The sequence below is a fragment of the Lygodium microphyllum genome, chromosome 19 (assembly GCF_053477565.2).
Source record: "Lygodium microphyllum isolate KBCC chromosome 19, Lygodium_microphyllum_v1.1.10, whole genome shotgun sequence".
Lineage (NCBI taxonomy): Eukaryota > Viridiplantae > Streptophyta > Polypodiopsida > Schizaeales > Lygodiaceae > Lygodium > Lygodium microphyllum.
This window is the reverse complement of record NC_141153.1, coordinates 100,723,342-100,748,552: the sequence shown is the minus strand read 5'-3', so window position 1 is coordinate 100,748,552 and position 25,211 is coordinate 100,723,342. Positions and strand designations below refer to the sequence as shown.

General features: G+C 43.1%; 1 protein-coding gene across 1 annotated transcript; it reads right to left on the bottom strand.

The window, feature by feature from the left end:
• Positions 1-291: 291 nt before the first annotated feature.
• LOC148020205 (uncharacterized) lies at positions 292-21,493 on the bottom strand. Its single transcript, XM_087700514.1, has 4 exons — positions 20,050-21,493; positions 18,637-18,747; positions 18,072-18,448; positions 292-875 (listed from the first exon to the last, which is right to left on the bottom strand). Exons 1-4 carry the CDS (start codon positions 21,196-21,198, stop codon positions 731-733), a joined length of 1,782 nt encoding a protein of 593 aa, XP_087556640.1. The 5' UTR covers positions 21,199-21,493; the 3' UTR covers positions 292-730.
• Positions 21,494-25,211: the final 3,718 nt, after the last annotated feature.

Below are 25,211 nucleotides of genomic sequence, written 5' to 3'. Positions count from 1 at the left end.
AGGCTCATGTATACATTTGATACATTGCATTGGGTCAAGTTTGACTTGCCAACTTCAATCCTTATCCTTCAAGCTCATCATCCTCATCTCTCCACATTCTCTTGGCCCTAGTTCCCATATATACATATCAAATATGCTAACAAATCTCACACAAAATTTGTTAGAATGGAGCCCAAAGATTTTCTATGTATCCAGTTGACACGACGTTGGGGCATTCTTCAATCAAATTACATCAGCGTACAAACAAAGACACTTCAGAAGTGTGATTTTCAACTTATCTTTTAGGGCTAGTCGAACCTGATTATTGCCCACGCAGCTGCAATATCTGATGTTATAAACTACATTCTTGCAAATGAATCACTCAACGAAATCAACATGCCCAGCTGATGGTACTTAATTGCACTCGGTTCTGTAACATATTAGAACATCAGCAAAGAAATAGCTGTTATGATGACATGCCAGATAACAGGGTTTTGTATCAACAAGTCCCCATATGTATTACTTGTGTACAACTGATATTTGTGGGTTGTTTAGACAACTTGTTGACCAACTATTGATGATACCCTTGCATAAATTTATCTGCACAGCATAACTTAAAGCAGTGCAAGAAGGCAGATGCATTTGCCTTCTATATTAACTACTCTTGTGCAGCCTGAGGTTCATATCCACTAACAGGACAATCCCTTAGAAGACGGACAGAACCAATAAGCAACACAGCATCTCTTTGACTCTACAAATGACTGAAATTTGATGACAGTACACCCAATTCCTGCACTTTCGGTATCCATAGCTTCCATAAATGGTCATGACTAGCTGTGACCAGAAACTCTGCAGTTGGAGACCATGCAACATCAAACACATGATCACCATGGGAACTGCAAAACAAATAATAGGTGTTAGGACTGGTTTTCACTATATAGAAGTGTTACAAATCACTCTCTTTGATCCAAAAGCTGCAAGCAAGTAGTTCATCACTTCAAACCAGTACAAGGTGTCACAGATTACAAAGTTATGACCAAAACCAGTCTCACAAGCTTGCTCGCTTGTTTTAAGCAAACTAAAAACCCTTGGTTAAGAAAGTTACTTGGCAAGCATAACTATTAATTTTGATCTCTAAATCACTTGAAGTAGGCTTCACCCCCAACAGTATTGACATTAAAGGCAACCAGCGGCAAAATATCCTAAAATATTCATCAAGAAGCTCACAAAACTCTTGTTCAAAGTATCACATGATGCAACACATGATCAAAACCACTGTCATACAACCTTGCTCACTTGTTTCAAGCAAAAACCGCAGGCACCCATTCATTACTTGGCCTGCATGCCTACCTGTTTGAATGTGAACCACTGACTAGAAAGCAGTGCTTCATTTTGACCTATGAGTACACTTCGCATTTGTACTTTGGTGCGGTGGCAGCGCACTTTTCACTCATGCAAAGGGAGGTTCTTCTTTAAAAGGACTACTATCTAATAGAAGGTTATTTGTGTGCCTACTACAATCTCCAGCCTAATCTTGTACAATACCTTCTCTATACTCTATTCTTCTCTCCCATTGCAACAACAGCCTCCATGCTGGTCCGGAGTGTGAAGCCCACCCAAAGAGCACAACCAAGATAGGAGTGTCAAACTATCCCAAGCCTCTACCCAAGAAAAACAGTAGGTCTCTGTACACATTAGTTCCACACTGAAACACAAGCAATAAGCATAAGTACCCATGAGAATAGAGCATGCACATCTCTACTTCAATGAAAATGCTTTTATGGTTTGTGCATTTTGTAATTTTTAGGTATTCCCACTACCAATATATAAACATGCTAAAGATGTAAGATGTAGGTTAGTAAAAGTCGAAATATGCAGCAAAAGAGAGAGTACGAGCTACAGAGCGCCTTGCTAGAATCTAAAGCTATGCAGGTGGGAAGAGTGGTAGTTTCTTGATCAGTGTCACAAAAATCTTAACCAAGTGAAAAGCCAGCCTCCACAGTCTACTAGACCGGAGGGTCTCTTGGGGAGGTAGGGCTCTGCCTCTTCTAACTGCGCACTAGATGTAGATAGCAACTCAAAAAGAGAAGTGAAGTTCGCATCTTGTGTCACGGGATTGTGAATTTTTAACTTGATGGTTTTCAGACACTTGCACATGTGAGGTGCACTTGTGAAGCTAAGTTGAATGTGAGTCACAGTGACAAAATATCCTAGCTTGGGCAATGGGGGGTATTGATGACACATGCCAAAATGGTAACTAGGACAAATGTTGGTCGCAGACATTGAATAGCCCTTTGGAAAAGACTTTTGGTGTCATGGCAATTAGGCATGTAAATCATTTAATGTCTATAATTAGGGTTTGTGGAGACTTTCAATACTTTCAAGGGGCTTAGGAATTTAAAATTCAGGTTGGGCAATTGCCAAAGTTTATGCAATGTCATGTATTTTTTGATTTATTGATTTATTATTGGACTGAAATTAAGATGCCAAAGACAATCATTGTTCGTAGGCTCTCGAGATGTGGCTAAGCCCTAGAAGCTATGGAACATGAGGTTCTGGGCTATCAGCTTGGTCAAAAAGTGTATCATGTGGTATAGACCATTGGGTTGTGCCTCACTGAGAGCAATCGCTAAACCAGTCTCGGAGTCAAGGACCTCGACTGTGGTCGATGTAAAGAAAACTGCTCGCCCCAACCAGCAAAGCCACTGAACAGATAACAAGTTCACGCTAAGGCGAGGGACATGGTATACATAGTCCAGCGAAGCCAAATCCGGACCCTTGTCAGTGGCAAAACTGACGCAACCTTCAGTCTGAATCTTGACCGAGGAGTTGTTTCCTACGCAGACTCGCTCGGCTGCAAGGGCTTGAGTACAAAAGATGTCCTCTATACAAGTCATGTGATGTGTAGCTCCACTGTCCACAATCCAAACAGAAGCTGAAGTGCTCAGCTGTGATAAGTGGGCCTCTGCGGTAACCTTGTGGAGAGACAACTCACAGATACGAACGAGACTCACATCTGATGTCTCTACAAAGACGATGTGGGCCTTTGTAGACCAGTCACACAAGCCCTCTAGAGTTGAGAACGTTGTCGACTGAGATGGCTGAGCAGTGGCAGTATGAGTCTGACCTTTGAACTGCCCCTTGCCACATCACCCTACCTCCCCTGCTAGGGATTGCCCAACTGAGGGACGGGGGTCTGAGACTTAAGTTTTGGTGGTGTGCCTCTTGCCTTTGATCGACACTCATCGTCAAAATGGCTAGCCTTTTTGACAATGTTAACAATACCTATTCTTTTTAGTTACATTCTGCCACTCAGTGGTTTGAGTTGTGATTGGGAGTTTCCTTGCGAATCCTCGAACTGATTTTGTTTTTAAGTAGAGGTCTGATTTTGTTTACCCTTCCCTTGTTGCCCCTTCTAAGAATGAGTAACAATAGCCCCCTCTGAGGTAGTATTCATATGAAATTGATCGAACAACCATGCATAACACAATAGCTAACATTGAAATTCATAGAAAGTAGGCATGGTGGGCTTGGAAACTATACTTTTCACAAAATTAAAGAATTTTCTAGGGAATTTGTTTAGAAACAGTGTGACCTGATCATCAGAGAACTTGGGAGTCCCCGTAGTGGAGAATTCGGCAAGAAGATGCTGATACTCAACCAACTTGACTTTTAAGTCATCCGGATCAGAGATTTTGAAATTTTGGAGCTCATGGTTAAGATTCATACAAGTCTTATCTCGAGCCGCATAGCGGTCAATCAAGTGTGCCCATTGCTCTGACGCTAAGTCAAAATACTGAAGTTGAGAATAAAGCTCAGGCAATAAGCCCTGCATCAGCAGACAATGAACACAAAAAATAAATGAAGTGATATGACTGCTGAAAATACAATGCTTATGCAGCAAACACGCTATGCAGTGAATGAATATTGAACCTCGAACTCCTGTATCTCAAGGATCAAGGCAAGGGTAATGAGCTGGAGAGGGTGTTGTACTCTGAATGGATCCTGAATCGCAGCGAGGCAGCCTCCGGATGTCAAACACTGGCAAACGCAACCAAGGAAGGCTGAATCTGATGCAGACGGCGACGGCAGTGCACGAGAGAGAGAGACTAAAAACGCAGGAAAAACTAGCAACAGCAGTCAGTATGCTAAAATCAGCTCTAAATAGTGTATGGTAGGCTGAAAACATGCACCAGACTGTTATAGACAGCAATGGCCAGCTTGAACCGCGATGTTCTCCGCATCCAGGGAGTGGGCAGCAAGCTGAAATACCTGAAATCTGCAAAAAAGAGATTATTTTCTGAATGGAGAGTAACCAGCAACAGTTGCTCTGCTGTAGATGGAAGGCTAGAAACAAGCACCAGACTGTAGATGACAGCAAGGGACAGCTAAGACTGCGATGTCCTCCACAAAAGGGGTGTGGGTAGCAAGCTGAAAACGCTTGAAACCTGCAAAAACGTGATTGAGGACTGAATGGAGGGTAGCATACTTATTTATAGAAAAATTGGGCCCTCCCAAGTGGGTTTGTGCTTATGGGACACAGACACTCTCTAGGAACCCATTTCTTTTAAACCAACAAAGTTTCTTCATTAATTAAGCATGTTTTGGGGCTGTTTTAGTAAAGCTAATGCATTTTTAGCTCAACACCAGGTTGCGGGTGGCCGTTGTGTTTTGCTGATTTTGTATATTGATGATCTTATCATTACAGGGAGCGACACTCAGGAGGTGGTTCACACTCAAACTATTCTTCAGCAAGAGTTTAACATGACGGATCTTGGGATCCTCCACTTCTTTCTTGGATTGGACATCTATTAAATGACACAATGCATTTTTATCTCCCACCACAGGTACATCTCCAAGCTTCTTTTGGAGTTTTGTATGGCCAAGTGTAGGCCTATTTCTTGCCCCATGGTCCCTGAGTCCAAGCTTGTGGTAGATGGAGTTCCCCTTCCTGATCCCATCCGTTACAGGTGCCTTATTGGCTCTTTTATCTGGCTTATCCACACTCAGCCGAATATCTCTTTTGTGGTCGCTTTGTTGTCTTCTTTTATGCAGACTCCTACACAAGATCACTAGAGGGTTGCCTTGCATGTCCTTCAGTATTTGCAAGGGACTCGATCTCCCGTAGGATCATGTATGGAGAGGGGGTCACTCTTTCTGGATGGAGTGATTCTGATTGGGCAAGTGATGTGGCTTCGAGACGATCCACTACAGGTTATGCATTTTCTCTTGGATCAAAAGCTATCTCTTGGAGCAGCAAGAAGCAGCCTACGGTGGCTCTTTCTTCTACAGAGGCTGAGTATCGGGCCTTATGTTTGACCGCTATGGAGGCAGTTTGGCTCGGTCGTATGCTGGCAAAGATTGGCTTTCCCCAGACAGGACCTACGAAGCTCCGCATGGACAACCAGAGTGCCCTTGCTCTAGCGAAGAACCCGATGTTTCATGCTCGCACAAAGCACATTGAGGTTCAATATCACTATGTTCGCAAGCGGATCATGGATTCAGAGCTAGTGGTGGCCTATTGTCCCACGGCGGACAATGCGGTTGATCTCTTCACAAAGCCTTTGTCTCAGGGTTCTTTGCTTCATCACATGCGCTTGTTGGGTCTTTAGATCCTCCCAAGATGTGAGAGGGAGTGTTAGCCTGCCCTATTTTGTATGTTTGTCTATCATCTCCTGGTTGTGAGCTCCTGTTCTGGCAGGAGACGGAGAAGCTCTGTCAATCTAGGGTATTGCTATTTTAGTATGCATTTTTTTTTTGGGTGGCAGTTTGCCCATTTAGGGCATTTTCTATGCAATCGCCCCATTTCTTGGGCAGTTGGCTAGTTTAAGGGCTACCGCCAACAGGTCGTCCAAATCTAAAGGTTGGGGGCTATATATAGCAGTCCCCCTATTCAGCCTCACTCACTTCTTCTAGCACATTCAGCACACACTGCTTCGTCTCCTCTCCAACATTGGTGCTACCATCTTTCCCAGCCTGATTTAGTGCCCTCACTAAAGCTCTGGGCTGCGTGCAGGGACTGATCAGTCCACATCTTTGTATCCAGCATTCATTTAAGTCGGTGCCGTCTTTCTTCCTTCATTTTCTACTCTCTCTCTCTCTCTCTATGTTCATGTTCTTACTTCCGTTGCGCACTCACACATACCTCATCTATTAGGTATACATGTGCACACGTGGGCTCTTATTTGACAAAGAGCACACTTGGCTCCTAGTCTAAAGCTCACATGAGGGGACACTCTGGTAATCTAGCCAAAGGTTGGAAATCCATAGTCACATATGTTCAAAAGCATTTTTGACAGGATAGTCTTGTATGCTATTGCGAGACGTTGATGTTGGACACAAAGACGTACTATGGTTTTTCTCTATTTTCAGGAGCTAGTATGAACAACATCGACATCAGGTTCTCTCCAAGGCACCTATTATCAGAAGTGGTGCAGCAATGGAAGCGTAAACGTAAGTTATAATAAATTGCTGAAACACAAGACAAAAGAGAAAGGGAAAGAAAAAACACAATACAGATGAGAACTCAGATGTATGCTTGAGAAATGGAATCCATATATCAGACACGAGACTGTCATATACAACAGTGGGTCACTGGCTGCATGGGCACTGGCACCAGCTCCTCTCTCCACGAGAACTCCAGGTGGTGAACTGACCAACTGAGTAGGAGAAGCCCAGAATAAATAGGCACAAATAATGCCACAAAATATGTCAAATCGGCCAGTATTTGATGCTAGTCGACCAGCAATAAATGCCCAATATGACCATAAAATGACGCAATTAAAAATGCCTAAATAACCTAAATAATGTGCCCAAACCTTTGCAGCTCAAACTCACACATGAGCTGATACATCTGCTAACACCCTCTCTCAAATCATGGGTGCTCTAATACAATACAATGGTACAATGAGAATGAATCATAAACCATACAACATAGAACCACCAAGTAGAACCATGGATACCCAAGCAGTGGGTGATCAAGCCACCACCAAGGTGCCTTGGAGAGAACCTGATGTCGATGTCGATCGTACCAACTCCGGAAAATAGAGAAGATTATAGTAGCTCTCAATGTCTGTCAACAATGCCACTGATGTAGCACACATGACCATCCTATCACTAATGCCATAGCACATAAATGACCATGGATCCCCTCCTTTAGCCAAAATCACCAAAGTGTCTCCTTGTGAGCTCCAGACGAAAGCCACCCGCTCTCTATCAAACAACCAACCCATCATGAAGCGGGATGTCAATCCTAGCTCCAGAATTTGTACCTGCCAGACTTCGGTTGATGCATCAAGGACGTCCCTCTCTGGATCCTGTACATCTGTATAGAAATATAGATGAGGCACAGCTGCCCCATCTCACCACCCTCTCACACTCCCTCTCTCTAGCACTGGAGAGTCATGAGGGATGACCTCATCACCACCACTAGAAAGCAGCTAAGGAAGGGGCCACCAAGCCCTTCCCATGATCCGAAGAAGAGGATCCCTTTCGTGCCTTGGTCAGAGGATCTGAGTCGGAATTTGAGACAGATGATGACTCATCAGAGGAGTCCACATCCTACTTCGTCTAATGCTTCTTTTTCTTCTTGGAAGCCGCTAACTCTTTGTAGTCCTTCCGCAAGTGCCCCTTCTTGCCACAGTGATAACATTGGGCCTTCGACTTTTTCATCTGCAAACCTCTCTCTAAAGCTGCAAGAGCCTCACCTGAACCTCAATAATGTGACAGAAACCGCCCCTATAGTCGCAAAGTCGCCTCATGCTCAAGTAGCATCAAGGACATACGAAGAAAATAACAGAAGTCGTAGATGTCTACACCCGTAAAGCATTCGCCACTCCATCAAATTCCCGAGGAAGCTTGTAGAGTACCGTACCAACAAGATGTGCCTCTGATAGGGCAGACCGCATAGTGCAAAGCTCATCCTGGATTTGGATAACTCGAAGTAGGAATGATTGGATTGTATCTTAAACTTCAGTTGTTGGAGTTGGCCATAGAGAGTAACGGCCCTCATGGTGGAAGGAGTCTCGTACATTAACTGCAACTTCAACCACATGTCTGAAATTGTCCTGCAGGAGGTGACCGCCGGTAGGACTTCTTTGGAAATACACTGAAGTAAGGCCGAATAAGCACGGGCATCATCCAAATTCCATGTAAGCACTGCTTCCTCATGGTTGTCTTCATCAAAATCAACTAGAATAGAAGAAGGTTGTTGAGGGCATGCAAGAGCTCCGCCAACCAAGTACCATAACCACTTCTGGATAACCTGGCCTTCATCACCGCACTCCACGTGTAATAATCAGGTCCATGGAGCTTGTCATCAGTGGATATGCATGGAGGAGCCATCTGTAGAGGATTTAGAATAGAAGTAGAGAAGAGAAGGTATTTGGAGAGGGAACACAGCCAAAACACGAGCACAAACTGCAAAAAACAAGAGTTCACATACAGTATAACCCAAAATCTGACCAAAAGAAGACAAAGGCTGCTGCTAAAAATCAACAAATCAGTCAAAAACAGTAAAAACGGCCTGAAGGTATAGTCGCCCAGCCAGAAAGGAGTTAGGAACACCAAAATGCAGACTGAGTACTGCCACAAATAGGCTGAAAAACTGTCGCAACAGCCTGAAAACTGAAAACACAGGCAGTAGAGGGACTGTAGACATCATGCGATGGCAAATCTGCAAAAAGCGCAGGTAAAACAGGTCGCTTATATGAAGCAGCAGTCACTTGATTGGCAAGGGTGAAAACAGTCTCGAAATCAGCAAGAAAACATAGCAGGTGCACAAGTCCTGAAATCCAATACCATGTCAAAAGTGGTGCAGCACTAGAAGCATGAACATAAGCTGTAATAAACCGCTGAAACACAAGACAAAAGAGAAAGGGAAAGAAAGAACACAATACAGATGAGAACTCAGATGTATGCTAGAAAAATAGAATCCATATATTAGACACGAGACTGTCATATACAATAGTGAGTCACTGGCTGCGTGGGCACCGGCACCGACTCCTCTCTCCACGGGAACTCCAAGTGGTGAACTGACCAACTGAGGAGGAGGAGCCCAGAATAAATAGGCACAAATAATGCCATAAAATATGTAAGGTCAGCCAGCATTTAATGCTGGTTGGCCAGCAATAAATGCTCAATATGACCATAAAATGACACAATAAAAAATGCCTAAATAATGTGCCCAAGCCTTTGCAACTCAGACTCACACATGAGCTGACATAGCTGCTAATACCTTCGTGGTGACTTGATCACCCACTGCTTGGATATCCATGGTTCTACTCTGGTGGTTCTACGTTGATGAGTTATTATCATTATATCATTGTATTGTATCAGATCACCCATGATTTGAGAGAGCATATCACACAATTGTCAACTTATATATGAGTCTATGCATGCCTGATGGGTTAGGCACTTTTATATATATTTTAGGCATTTTATTAGCTTGGCATTTTATGCTAGACTAGCATTTTGTGCCAATCAGCCAGCATTTAATGATAGCCAACCGTCGTGGCCTATTTTGTGCCTATTTATTAGGCTTCTCCTCCTCCTTGATCATATAGTCATTATCATTCTTTATGTGGACTTCCTATTGGAAAGAGGAGCCAGTACCAGTGCCCACGTAACCAATGACTCACTATTATATACAACTATCTCATATTTAGTATATGGATTCCATTTCCCGAGCACATCTCTAAGTTCTCTTCTTTGCAATGTTCTTCCGTGGACTATTTTTTTTCATTTTTATCTTGTATTCAACACTTTATTTTTGCACTTGTCTATGCTACCATTGCTGCACCACTTCTAACAATCCGTTGATGTAGTCTATCGATGAATAAGCTCATCATCATCCTAAGAATCCCTCTCTGAAACATTGTTGCACCACTTCTGACAGACCCAAGTATAATTATACAGCGTTCTGACCATTAGCTACCCTTAAACAAAAAGATGCACATTTATTCATATTTTAAAACACTTCAATAATATAAATCATCTTTCAACGTACATGAGCATCAAATTATTTTGGAATTATTGAGTCAATATGTCTTGGTAACAATTGATATACAAAAGGTTTGTTACAGAGAAGCGGAAAGCCCAAATTTGAAACATGTAAGACTTCCAAAATGAAGTTCAACGCACAGTCTTACAATAATGGCATATTGCCAACACCACTAATAGGCACCAAAGAAATGTCACCAATAGTGATTATACCCTTTGATGAATGAAGATCCAACAACAAATCTCCTCAAGAAGTCATATAACTTGAAGCATCATTGTCAATAAGCTAAGACATCTTTGAAGATGAGATAGTTGATGAAGAAGACTCCTCTATCTCATGGATACGAAGAATCATAGATCGTAAGTAATAGCTGGAGCAAAGGTAGAGGAAGGCTCAGATGATTTAGCTCCATCCTTTACTTTCAAACAAAGGTGAGCATATTTATTCTAACACTTCTCCTCAAGACGGATACCCTTCCCACACTCAGCATTTAGACCTCCCTCCAAGAGCTTAAATTGTTTCTTCTTGTTCTTGGCCTTCTTCGCCTTTTTATTGTCCCATTATTCCGAACCTATAGTAAAAGCTTTAATAAAGCTAGATCCACTAGCTCCTATTGTCAAAAGATAACATACCAGCGAGACAGTAAGGTCTGCAAGGAGGAACACGGAGTGTACTCGGTAAACACTGAGAAGAGAAGAGAAGAGAGAAGAAACTCTGATGAATGGAATGATGAAGATCTAAAACATGAAGTGAATGTGATACGAGGGAACAAGGGTGCTGTAGCACAAGGAAGATGATGAAGACAACCACGAACCGCAATGTCCTCCTGAAGAGATGTGAGGGAAGTGGAGAGGCTGGAGAGAAGGTGACGGATTGAATGAATCAGCCGTGAAGAACGAGTGACAGAGGCAATTATAAATAGGCAAGAGACTGTCTAGGGTGGCGCCTGAAGGGAGCGCGTCAATTGTCTAGGGTGGCGCCCCACTGTGGGCGCCCTGTTGAGTGCGCGGATAGAGGAAGCATGAAGATTTGCAACAAGAGAAATGTGCAGGTCAGTGAGAGCAACAAAGAGAGAGTACGATCTAATTTGGGTATACCAACAATGTGTTGGTACACAAAGAATAAAATGTATTTATACTTAGGGCTCGTAAGGGTGCATTCACATGTACAATATAATAATATACATGTACAATACATAGAGGTGAATAAAGGACCTTTACATCCCAACAATCTCCCACTTAAAAGGTCCGAAGTGAACCTTTAACAAGCTCCCACTAGTCGTATGCAATGCTCATGTTGAGCCTTGCTTAAACTTTTAGTAAGAGCATCTGCAAGGTTGTCCTATGTTTTAATCTTGGTCAATGTGATTAGACCAGAATCTGTTTGATAAAGTGATATCGCACATCTATATGCTTTGTGTGTGAATGATACATGGCATTCTTAGCCAGATACACAGCACTCTGGCTATCACATCCCAACACTGGAGTACTCATAGACATGCCGAGATCCTCTGCAAGTCTACTCAACCATATAGCTTTCTTAGAAGCTTCAATAGCTAATATGTACTCAGCTTCAATAGTGCTCAATGCTACGATGTTTTGCAACCTAGAGCACCAAGAGACAACCCGGCCAGCAACTGTAAAGACATACCCGCTAGTGGAGCTGCAAGTGTCCAAGTCACCTTCCATGTTTACATCACAATAACCCTACAGACTAAGTGCACCCTGCCCATAGCAAATACACGTCGTTTGTGTACCTTTTAGATATCCAAGAATACACTTGACAACCTCCCAATGTGGTTTGCCAGGATTTGACATAAACCTGCTGACAACTCCCACTGCATGAGCAATGTATGGACGAGTAGCGACCATAGCATACATAAGAGAGCCACCAATTGATGCATAAGGGGCTCCCTTCATAGCATTGGCTTCCATGTCATCTTGTGGGCTGTTGGCTTTACTAAGCTTAAGATATGGAGGTAAGGACATCCCAAGAGGCTTAGCTTCAGCCATGTTAAATCTGTCCAATATCTTTTCAATGTACTTCTCTTGAGATAAGAACAGCAATTTCTGCATTTTATCCCTGCGAATCCTCATGCCAAATATATGCTCTTTATTCCCCAAATCTTTCATGGAGAAAGCTGATTTCAATTATCTTTGAGAGCATCCAAGCTAGTCTTTCTTTTCCCAGCTAGCAACATATCATCCACATACAAAACAAGTATGATGGGGTTGCCATTTGTATCCTTTTTCATGTACAAACAATGATTTGCATGACTGCGTGTAAACCCATGAGAGAGCATAAAAGTGTCAAACTTTTTGTACCACTACCGTGGTGCATGCTCCAGCCCATACAAGCTGCGTTTTAGTTTACGCACCAACTGCTCTTTTCCAAGAACTACAAAGGCCTCGGGCTGTTTCATGTAGATTTCCTCATCAATGTCACCATGCAGAAAAGTTGTTTTCACATCCATTTGGTACAACTCTAAATCCAATACAGCAATGAGAGCAAAAAGCACACGTAGAGTGGTCATCTTCACAACAGGTGAGAAGACCTCTTGGAAGTCAATCCCTTCCTTCTGTGCATACCCTTTGGCAACCAATCTTGCCTTGTACTAGGGTTTCCCATCACCTGTCTTTACTTTGTAAACCCATTTGTTTGGAATAGGCTTTCTTCCTTTGGGCAACGACACAAGATCCCAAGTATCATTAGCATACAGAGATTTAATCTCTTCTTGCATAGCTAGCTCCTAATTATTGCTGAATTTGCATGGCTTGGCCTCTTTATATGTAAGAGGCTCACCCACATACATATGATCCACATTCTTAGGAATCGGGTCATAGATATGTGGCTACCTTCTTAAACGTGTAGACTTGCGTACCCAATGATCTACATTCTTAGGAATTGGATCTACATCTGGAGGCATTATTTTCAGCATTTATTGGCTGTTGTAAGCCATTTTTAGCATGCTGTTCATGCTGTACAGCACCTTCATTTTCATTTCCAGCACCTACATTTTCATAATCAACAAGTCTATCTTGTTGTCGATGACCTCCTTGTGCTTCTATTTGCTGTCCATCATCATCTAGCTCAAAAATAACCGGCTGATCATCAGTTTCAGCCTGTGGTACAGCATCATGAGGATCATCATTTGAAGTAATAGATGGCTGCAAATTCTACAATTTGACCTTTTTCATGTCTTCATCAAAGGCTAAAGTACTTTTCAGTAACTTTGCCTCGTTAAACACAACATTACGGCTGCGAACAATTTTCTTGGACTGTGGTAACCACACTCTATAGCCAAATTCACCCTCATCACCATAGCCCGTGAAAATGCCTTTGGTGGATTTCGGGTCAAGTTCTCATCTCTAATATGCACAAAAGCATCACAACCGGATGTCCATAAATGGTCATATGAGACCAATTTGCCATACCAAACCTCCTCAAGGATGCCATTATTTAAGGACCTGTTTGGAGAGCGGTTGCAAATGTGAACCGCGGTTTTAAGTGCCTCTCCCCAAAATTCATGAGAGAGATTAGCAATGGACAACATCCACCGCACTCTCTCACATAAAGTCCTATTGTATCCTTCAACCACACCATTTGAAGAAGGGTTGTAAGGAGCTGTAAGCTCCCTCTTGATTCCATGCAAGTCACAAAAAGACTTAAACTCAATAGATGTGAACTCACCCCCATTATCAATTCTCAAGCATTTCAACTTTCTACCTATCTGAGTGGTCACAAATACATGAAAAGTTTTAAAAACAGCAAACACTTCACTTTTCTTTTTCCAAATCTTCCTGGAACAATCATCAATAAAAGAGACAAAATATGCAGCACCACCCAACGATTTCAAGGGCATACTACATACATCAAAATGCACTAAGTCCAAGACATTGGACTTACAAGGGACACCAGAGTAAAAGGAATTTTTCATTTGCTTTCCAAATTGACAATCATTACAAAAATCAAGTTTAGAGCTTTTCCATCAACCCTCTTCAAAAAGGTAAGGACATCAAGTCCTTTCTGGCTCATATAACCTGATCCCTTGTGCCACAACTCCAAATGACAGCCAATTTCAGCACAACTGTAAGAAACTTGCCATTCGAAACTTTACAGTGCAGATAATACAAGGTGCCCTTCTTGGTTCCTTTTGCAATCAGCATGAAACCCTTTTTCAATTTCCACAAACCACCACCAAACAATGTAGTGTAACCATGCAAGTCAAGCTTACCAACAGATAGTAAACTCTTCTTGATGCCAGGCACATATCTCACATCTTTCAACACAAGCTCTTGCCCATTATCCGGAGACAAGTATACAGTGCCTATCCCATGAATGATGCAAGCATGGTTATTTCCAAGATATACTTTTTCATAACTACCTGCATTGAACATAGCAAAACACTCCAAGCAAGGAGTTACATGAAAAGAGGCACCAGAGTCTACAATCCAAGTCTGCGTGACACCATTATCAACTGACAAAAGTGCATCAATCACATCAGTAAAAGTAATCTACATATCCTGCATGTGACATACAAGGGCATCATAATCTACTGTATATACTATAGCCCCTACATCTGAGAGCTCCTTTATGACTACATTTAAGGCCACATTGGCCTTTTCCTTGCCTTTGGCTGCCTCAAATGTATATGTCTTATCCCCTTTCTTCTTTTTGTCTTCTACATTCTTCTTTCTCTCTTATTCCTTCTTGTAGTACCTGCAATCAGGCTTCTTGTGGCCCTTCCAACCACACTGATAGCAAGTAACATCACTCTTTTCCTTTCCTTTGCTCTTGCTTCTGATTCTCTATCTAGCATTTGCATTTTTCTTTTTAGCCTTGCCTCTAACATTGTAAGCTGAGTTGATGCCTTCTCCACTAGACTTACGTCTAATTTCTTCATTCAAGATTGAACCCCACACCATCATATGAGAGATTAGGGTTATTATTGAGAGAAACTACCAAGGTCTTCCACGAATCAAATAATGTCATGATCAGAAAGATCGCCCTCAACTTATCATCAAAATCTCAATTAGCATCCTTGAGCTGATTTAAAATACCAGTAAATACACTCAAGTGCTCAGTTGCAAGGTTGGACTCATCCGGCCGCATATTCACCAACTTGAGTATTAAATGCACCTGATTAACAGGTGTGGTGATCTCATAGGTAGTTTTCAGCTTCTCCCATATTGCATGACCAGTCTCTAAGCCCTTAATATCTGTCAAAATGTCATCAATGACACCCATCTTTATATAAGCCACAGCATTTTTGTTGACTTTGGCCCAATTTGCATCAGACATTTGTGGGGGTTTACATCTTGCAAAGCATCCTCACAATCCTTTAAGAACAATATGCCCTGCATACGGTCTTTCCAAAGGTCAAAACCCTAACCATCAAACCGTTTGATTTTCATCAAACTCTTAATGTCAAAATTGGAAGAAGTTGCAGCTGTTTTTATCACAAACACAAGTGTAAATGCACTAAACTGCAAGAGCACAAGCTAAACCAACAAATACACTGTTGTTCTTGCCCAACCAGCAATAAACCTCTGCAGTTTTTACATAAACCAACCACCACACGGGTAAATACTACAGAAATTTACCAAAATCTGCACAAAATCCCAAATTTCCAGGTCCAACAGTGTGTAAATGTCAGCCAATCTGACCCAACTGAGCAAAATTTTATCAATACATGAAAAGCCCACATTTTTTCATGTCCAATATCAAGAAATTTTACTCAGATGAGCAAAATTTCAACAAATTTGCCAGAATCCCTAATTTAACTGAGGTCAGCATACACAATGTCTGCAATTTCTGACACAAATGTCATTGTCAAGCATAAACAGCATCAAATCTGGGAAAAACCCAAATTTCGAGAAGCAGATTTGGACAGATTTATGATCTGTGCTTATGTGTGTGAAAGCCTGAAAGGGAAGAAATAAAAATGAACTGAAATTTTTTATTTTAAAAAATGGGAGGGGGCCGTTGACTTGCCCATCCTGTCACGTCAGTCCATCGCGTGACGTGACCTATCGCCTACCCGTCCCATCGGTCTACCTAGAGCGAGTCACTAGTAGTCCTCCACGCGCAGCCTCCTGTCGCTTGCCCGCTGGTGCTGGCTTGTCACACGCACCTCCTGTCGCCTGCCCATTGGACCCCGTCGACTGGTCCTGATCGCGAGCAATCCGTCTTGTCTACCCGATTGTTTGTTGACTATCACATGCTACCTGCTCTTGTCACGGCTGACCTGTCATGCAATACTGCATGTCACCCGCTCTGTTGCGACTACTTCCTACGGCTATTGCCTACACCTCAACAGCTCGTTTGATCCATTGGTCTCAATAACAACTGCATTGTCTGCAATGACTGCCGGTCTTGTACCGTCGAGCTCTGATACCAGTTGTTGAGTACGCGGATAGAGGAAGCGTGAGGATTCGGAGCAGGAGAAATGTGCAGGTGAGTGAGAGCGATATAGAGAGTGTGATCTGATTTGGGTGTACCAACAATGTGTTGGTACACAAAGAATAAAATGTATTTATACTTGGGGCTCATAAGGGCGCATTAACATGTACAACATAATAATACACATATACAATACACAAAGGTGAATAAAGGACCTTAACATCCCAACATGCCCAACCCCTTTTTGGGGCTGTCCACTGTGAAACCCTAAACGCAAAACACAACGCAAAACTGCGGGTGAAGGGTTTCTGAACACCCTCTCTCAGGCCCAAAAAGGGAAAGAAGAGAAGTGAGGTGGAGATGGAATGCTACATGCTGAAGAATGCTCATGCAGCAAGTGCCACTTGGACAGTGTCCCTCGTGAGAAAATTGTTCACTTGTCCAAGCGCCCTAGTACAAAGATGATGAAAATATGCAATGCATAAGAGAAATGTCGAACTTTGTGTGGTGCCGAGAACCATAAGGATATGCCCGTACTCGATCTCAGAAGTTTGCTCCATGCTGACCAAGTAACCAAGGCAAGAAGAAGAGCAAGAAGAAGATGTAGAGAATCCCTAAGATCCAAAATTTCCACCTGAAAGGTAACCTGCAATAAAGAATAGTAGACAAAGTGAACTAGAGAACCGGAAACCCAACCTTGGGAGAGAAGCCACTAGCTCTGTGCATCCATGCAAGAAGAAATACGAAGGCCTCGTCACCAAGTCACCGATGAACCTCCAAGGCCCCGATCTAGGTAGATCCTCCAGATCTTGGGTATCAATAGGTGAGATGAGCATTGGAAGAAAGCCACCCCAACCAAGGGTAGAAGAAGAAAGTAAAAGGCCTCCGTCAAGGTGTGCGAAGGATTGAGCGGTGGGTGGGGACCCCCTTTGAAACTGGAGGAATAGGAGCCCCCCTCTGAAGTCGCAGTAGATGTAGATGCCCCCTCGGAGGGTAAAGAAAGATCATCCCCCTCTGAATCCCCCTCTTAGGTAGATAGGGAATCCAAAAACTCATGAATCATGGACTCCGAAAATTCTGAGGATGAAGGAAGTGCCACCGATTGTGCCGAAGAAGATATCTAGGATAGTGAAAAACTCCCAAAGGTGGCTTCTCAAACCTAAGTAGGCGAGGGTGAAGCGTGGGGCTCAGACTGAGCATTGAGTAGGCAACAATAGCTTCTTCTTAATGGAGTGGACCGGAAAGCCAATACCAACCAAGCATTGGAGGCAGCCCTTCATCCCTTTACACAGGAATGAAGACTAAAACCAGCAGAGTTCGTCATAATATTTCATTGCTGTTTGGTTTATGATTTGATACTTCTCAAGTGACTAACTGCTTGTCAGTACCATACACCTGTTGTTACACATGGATACTTATACACAGTTTTATGATTTCAAGTGGCAGTGCTTGTCATATGATCATATAAGGCATAAATTGAAGAACTGACTTAGCAATGTGAGATGCACCTATGAGCACTCAGCAAGCTCGTACTCAAATGGATGGTGAGAAATTTTGAGAACTGCATTAATACAGCAAATGCACACATAACATACACCTGCTTGGTGTAGTAAGCATCACAACATGAAATCAGCAGCCACACCATACACAAATAGGATCAAAAGCTTGGAATTTGATATTCGGAACTTACCTTAATACATTAAGGCATTCGAATGTGGCTGTATCAAAGAGCCTAACAGTAGTGTCCCCACAAGTAGTTGCCAGCAATTTGCTATATGGAGAGAAAACAACCCGTTTCACCTCCCCACCATGGTCCTCAAGCACTTCCAACACATTCCCGGTTCGAAGATCCCATACACGACAGGTCTTGTCATCACTTCCAGTAGCCAAAATGTTACCAGAGTTGTCAAAATCAACACCTATGACATCTTCTAGATGTCCCCTCAAAGTACGAATGCTTTCTGCAGAACGTGGATCCCACAATTTCGCTGTTAAGTCAAATGAAGCAGTTGCCAGTAAATGACCTTGCGGCTGGAAGCAAACACCATACACTCCATGGCGGTGACCCTGAAAACCAAAAAATTAATAAGCACAAGAATTGCCCTTCAGATCTGCAAAGAGACAAACTACTACTCAGAAACATTAGCATCCACATGCTTCATAAGTAATGTATAGTAAGAAGAGAAAGAAATTAATCAAAACTATCTTTTTCTAAAATGCCAATAAATCGTACTGGAAATCACTGGCCAGATTACCCTCAAACTCGTTACACATGTTCCCTTCTCTGCATCCCAAATTTTGCTTGTCATATCGTCAGACGCAGTTGCAAGGAGATGTGTACCATTTTTAAATGCAAGCCCATTCACCTATCACCAAATGCGGAAAGGAATTAGCTTCAAATTCTACAATTCTGGCACAGCATCCTCTGCTTAACCTTCCATAGTCTGTAAGCACTAAATGCAACTGCTTGTCCCAAAGAAGATAAATTCGAGGATGCTAAGGGTTGCAAGGTGCACAAATTTACATAGTGATTCACCATCGATTGCCAGCAAAATTTGAACACATTTCAAGTCACATGCATCGACTAGCACAAGCCCTGATAACATGACTCCTTTGGGCACATCTGTACCTTGTTAACGGAGGACTACAATTTTGAGGTGCTGCATGGCAATGTAAATAAAATCATGAACACCCATGAGGCAACATCAACAAAGATATGAATAGATTATGTCCAAGTGCTTGCAATCTAATCATAAGTATAAAATGGAAGAGCTGATTCACTATTGCACACTGGAGTTGAGTATGGGTTCAGCCTTAGTTTGGCATGCCTAACAAAAGGTTTGATTTTTTTGGCTACATGTACAAACTCATGGTAGTGATGATCAATGGCAGACAATTTAGTCAGAAAACCTTATCAATGCGAACAGTTGTGTGCAACTTCAAGCATCAAATCCATCCGTCAGATCAGAACCATCACTCAGGCCAGTTACATTTTTGCTGTGTGCTGATTATCCAGTCAGGAATGTCAGCTTAGCCTTGTTTGCTGTCTTTGGAATCATCACATGACAGAAGCTCCATCATAAGGCATACCATTAATCAAGCAAAGCTGTCAACAGGAAAATTTTCCTGGATACAACTGGACAAAGCTGGAACTGCTAGATGGAGAGGTGGAGAGGCTGCAGGTCAGGGGGGAACCAATTCCTGACCAATGAAAGTCAAATAACTGCTTGACCAATCAATCGAACCAACCCATGAGTTGGCTTTCCTTTTCCCTATAAAGAAGTGTCCCTCTGAAGCATGGCTCTCTGTCCTTGTCCTCCACTTCCTATATCAGGACCTATTCGTAGTACTTTTGTTTAGAAAAGTAAGCTCTCTTGATTCCATGACTGTAAGTGTATGTGAAAAAGGGGGAAGAAATAAAAGCATATGCACCTGCACATGTACACAGAAGGATGCCTACAAGGTAAAGGTCTTTCATGTGTATTACTGTCAATTTTCACATCTTATTTTTGTTAAACAAAACCACACCTGGAGCTATTGCAATGCACTGATTCACAGTAAACTTTGAAGTAAGCATCAGTTGTCTTACCCAGTCAGAGGGAATAGAGAGAAGCTGAAGAACATGGCAGACAAAAAACTGTAAAAAGAGGAAAAGGGAAGCCAGGCACCTCATCTGTGTGACCTTCTAGAACACAGAGGCATACTCCATTTTCTGCGTTCCAAAGTCGGCAAGTATGATCCGAACTTACTGTTCCCACAACATTGCGCTTGGATGGTGAAAACTTCACAGCATATAGACCTAGATCATGGCCCGATAGAACAGCTACCTCTTCCTCTAAATGTACATCATAGACTTTACATGAATGATCCCATGATGCTGTTGCCACGAGATTTCCTGTTGGATTGACAGCTATGCCATGTACTGGGCCTGAGTGCATGTTAAATGTATGCACCAACTCCCATTTGTTGGCTTGCAGCCTCTCCATGACTTTCTCGGGGGGTTTTGGATAAGCCTTTCCAATTCCAGCATCCAACCCAATATAGCTCTGTTCTGTGCTCACACGAGCTAAAGGGGATAGTTCAAAATCACCATTGCGATAGCTGGGAGGAGCATCTCCTAACAGCCAAGAATCCCAGTGGTCATGTTGTTTGTCAAGATCCCCAGTGGCAAATGGCAAAGCTCGCCGCCGTGACATAGCACATGACCTCCCATTCAAAGCATTCCGCAAGGCCATGTTCTCCTCCGTTAGCCTTTGGAGCTGCCCTAGAAGCTCCTGTTTTGTTTTATCAAGTCGAGCTACCTGCACCTTGAGCTTAGCCCGTTCAATCATCACCTGTTGCCAGCGCTCCGCTACCTTCCCCAATACAAATCTGACATGAACATCTTCATCATCTCCGTGATGCCTTTGACCGGAGTCTGCTTCACGGTCACTTGAACTTTTTACTTCAAGTGATCTTCCACCCTCTCCATTTTCTGCCCCTGATGAACTGCTTGCCCTTGTCGCCAGTGAATACTCTCTCTGATGGCTCTCAGAAGGGTGCCCTGCACCATTGTAAGTAGCATCCCCTGGCAGGTCGACCTTGTCATCCCCCAATTCAAAAGGTGATGACTGAAGGCCTGCATCCTGATCATACAGGGCAATGAGCGATGAAATGCCTTCAACGCAGTACCGGCAGACAGGACACGAGGAGTCGCTGCGAAACCAGGTGGTGGCACAGGGCTGGCAGAAGACATGTCCACAGGGAGTGATGCGGGCATGCATGCCAGAAGGTCCCTGGGAAGCATTCTCGAAGCAAATCTTGCAGGTAAGCCCCATGATTAAGGCAAGATGTCTTCTGTCCAGAGCTGAGGGGCAGCCATACCTAACATCCAAGCAGCAGAATATGTGTGGAAGGACGCCATGTCTGGACCTGAACACTAGACTGGGCAATGCGAGATGAGGCAAGGATCGATTTTCCGACCTGCCGATTGCTAGTGAGAAGGTGAAGGGAGTGTTTTGCTGATTTGTTAAAGCTCCAGCCTCGCGACGGGGCCGGGGGGGCCGGGGCCGGGGGGGAGGGGGAGGGGTGTTTCCTCAGGGTGTGGGGTAGTGGTCTTCCATGCCCCTTGTCTCGCTGATGATGTTTGTTGCTTTTTGCCTTTTGTGCGTGATGTTATTTTCTGCTGCGGACGTGCGCATGACGACCAAGACAAAAGACGGAAACGACGAAAAGACGAGACGGAGAGTCCTTTAGCCTCTCATCATTGTGCCTTCATTTCAGAGATTTCTCACTTATTAGGCATACAACGTTAGACCCAAGACACACGCAAGTAAATTCTGCCTATGCAAGTCGATGTCCTCCGGTGAATTTGACATGGGTGTGGTGTACTTAACTAAGTGAATTTGATTGCTAGAACTCACGAAAGTTGATGGAGTATCCTCAAAAATGAGGGTTCTTTGTGAACTTGTCATAGTTTATAAGAGGTCCAAGGTGGTGAAGAAGGTTCTCTCTCTCTCTCTCTCTCTCTCTCTCTCTCTCTCTCTCTCTCTCTCTCTCAAAGGTTTGTTGTCTCCCTAGTGGCAAGGCCAAACAGTGGGGTCATCTCAATTTCTCTCTCCTTTCCAATGTCAAATATGGCAAGGTCAGTCACAAGTCAACATTTGCATGGCTAAAACACTCCATACTCTTAAAGGCATTATGTGCAAGTCAATCTTGGACATGTAAGGCCTCGTAGAAACTTAGAGGGGTTTGGTTTGGCAGCTTACCAAGGATCTAGAAATTGCTCGTTTAGTATGTGAAATGCCAATGCTTCATCCCATGGAGAGAGAGAGAGAGTGTGTGTGTGTGTGTGTGTGTGTGTGCACATGTTTTTGAGAGCAAAAATAGTTGTTTCCATTAGTGGGCACGCTCTCGTGACCTCCTCTTGAGAGAGGACATGGCTCTCCTATATAGATGAGAAGGAGATTTCATCAATTGAAAGAAAATATGAATGGGTGAGAGATATGAAGGAGTTTGAGTGGCAATGTCTTTTATCTCTATGATTGCATCATCTTGAATCTCCTAGAGCATGATCCTCTTGTCATTCCAATTGTTGAGATAGATTGGCCACAAAGTGAACACTGCACACTTTTGCCTACAATCGAAGGTGGAGGGCTTCAATTGCATTGCTAAGGCCAAGATAAGGCTACCAATTTTTTTGCTATTATTACACAATAATGAGCTCTCTTCATCGGCATCACTTCTTTTCGCTTTGCCTTTGTGACTGAGTATTCTTCTCTCAAGTCCATTTCAATACTCCCATCACCCCTACTCATGAGTATTTTTCTTTTTGGATGGAAATCAACAAAATTGGTGTATCAATGAAAGGAGAGCAAAAAGGGAGGGAGGTATTTGTAGCTTTTTATCTAAAAGCTTAACCTTAACCTTAAGTTATTACAATTTTATCAAGATTAGATTTCAGTTTATGTTATTTTATTAGGAGTATACTGGTAATTATACTCAAGGTTGCTTGTCGGTGCCACATGTCCTCTTCTTTGTGTTATCAAATGTTTCATCCTTGCCTTTTGCCACAATATGGCTTCATGTTGACTAAGTGATAGAGACCACCCTCGATTGGATATCTAAGAGGATGGCTATTGCATCGAATGGGTCCATCTTGAAAATAACTATGTATGCAACTTTGTTATATCACTATCGGAGCTCATGCTCAATTGCCAAGATCCACAAACCGCTTCATGTTTCAAGCATTTCAAGCCAAGTGCAATGGCTACCTTCACATAGTCATGAACATTCTCACACCTACAAGTGTAGTAAGCTTACCTTCATGCTCAATTGAGTTACCTTCTCCCTCAAGCACTTTGATGGCTCCATGATCCAAGTGCAAGTTCGATCCTCAAGCTCCAAGCTCCATGCTCCATTGTCGCCGAGCGAGACAAGAGACGAGAAGAATAAGAGAGGAGAAGATGGAGAGCTTCTCCACCATGGTCCCTCACCCTCACACACTCACTCCCTCCCACTCCCTCTCTCACACACAAGGATAAGAAAGCAAGAACAAGAAGAAGGAGAAGAAGAGGAGAGCTAGTTTTGGCCACACACAAGAATGAGCTTCTTCATTCACTTTTTACCTTTTATACAAGCCTTAATCCCATTAATTCTTTCTTGGTGAGGATTTGATCAAAATAGATGCAGGTCATAACGTGTTCCTCTAACGGTCAATTGCGACCGATGACCAATACTCTGAACGAGGTAGGAGCCACATAGGTTAGATCGTACACAGAGGTTTTGATTACCCGTCTTTGCTCAGCATTGGCCATAGGTGGCTAGCTCCAAGGCCAAGGCAAGGATAGATCTACACTCATAGGAGGGTCTGAGGCCTGCGAGAGGTTGGGATTTGGGTGGACTAGATAACTTAGGAACTAATGCCTACTTCGTGGATTGGTCAGTAGGGTGATTAGGGGCCACTTGTACAATGGGTTGGACTTGGGGCTCAGGTGATGTGCTGCTTTCTACTTGTGGAGTAGTTACGACACTGGGAGTGTCAGGTTGAGTTAGTTTGGGGGAAGTCTAGGGGCAGCTAGTTGTGGTTTTGTTCGATAGACTCATTGAGGCTCAATGGGTTTGGTGCTTTTTGAGTCAACTGGTTTCTCATTCCTGACTAGCTTTCTGTTTTGTGGAGATGGGTTGAAGGGCCTGGATTGAGGGGCATGTGTGCAGCTTGTAGTCTTGGGCAACCAAATCCAATTGTTGCCTTTGTAGTAGCCTTGAGTGCGCAATAGGTCTTTGGGCACCCATTGTGGCTTGACCATTCGTTTGCTTCTGTAGCGCCAACTTTGTCTCCTAGGCCTAGTGTTGGGGGTAAGGCACCTTTGCCTAGCCATTCATGTATTACTACATTGACAGTACCCATGCTTGCACACTACAGGCGGCAAATACCCATCACTGTCACTTCATTCTTTATTCTTTCAGTGACATTTGAATAAAGAGAAGGCTGGTCACACATTGTGACTGTTGGAGTTCCCACATTTGGACTCTCTCTCTCTCTCTCTCTCTCTCTCTCTCTCTCTCTCTCTCTCTCTCTCTCTCTCTCTCTCTCTCTCTCTCTCTCTCTCTCTCTCTCTCTCTCTCTCCTTCCACCATATCTCTTGCTCCTGCTCGTGCTTCCACTTTAGGGCTCACCTCCCTTCAATTGTCATCGAAGCCTTCTTCTTCACAAGCTTTGGCACACTCTCAGCTTCCATTCGAATACTTATAGCAATCATCTCTTTGTTGACAGCCATAGCCACTCCGTTCGAGCTTCCTATCGGTTGCATTTTTCTTGGGCACTCTTTGAGCCTTCTCAAGCAAGTATTGGAGCAGCCTCCCATAGCCCTTGCCATGCTGGTGTAGCATCAGGTTGTGTGGAATAGGCCCTTTTTTAGTAGTAGCTCACGTTTTTATCTCCTACAACATATCTTCTTCATTGGGCAGCTATACAAGCATTTATACACTAGGTTGGTGCTTTCCATCGATCCTTCCATCTCTTGCCATTTGATTTGAGAGTTAAACTTCAAGTTTGTATTGTTACAACAGTCCAGAGACTATCATAAAATAGGGTAGCACTTATCTTTGATGTCTACACTCATTGCCATTGGTTGGATGATGACCAGTTTTATTGATGCTTATATATTCGGGGATGCTATGTCATTGCTTGGAGTTGATTTTGGACTGATTTAACCACTTCATTTACTCTGTTTTGGCTAAGGTTTACTGGTTGGAAATACATGGCAACACCTTGTTTAATGCTTCTATGGTCAGCTTTATTGGTCTTATGATGCCCATTTATGCTAGGGTGATGTCTACATGTATAAGA

Coding starts and splice junctions, on each gene's coding strand:
- LOC148020205 (XM_087700514.1), bottom strand. CDS start 21,198: ATGGGGCTTACCTGCAAGATTTGCTTCGAGAATGCTTCCCAGGGACCT. Junction 18,748..20,049: donor TAGAAGGTCACACAGATGAG/GTGCCTGGCTTC, acceptor ATTTGGTGATAG/GTGAATGGGCTTGCATTTAA. Junction 18,449..18,636: donor CATGTGTAACGAGTTTGAGG/GTAATCTGGCCA, acceptor TTTGGTTTTCAG/GGTCACCGCCATGGAGTGTA.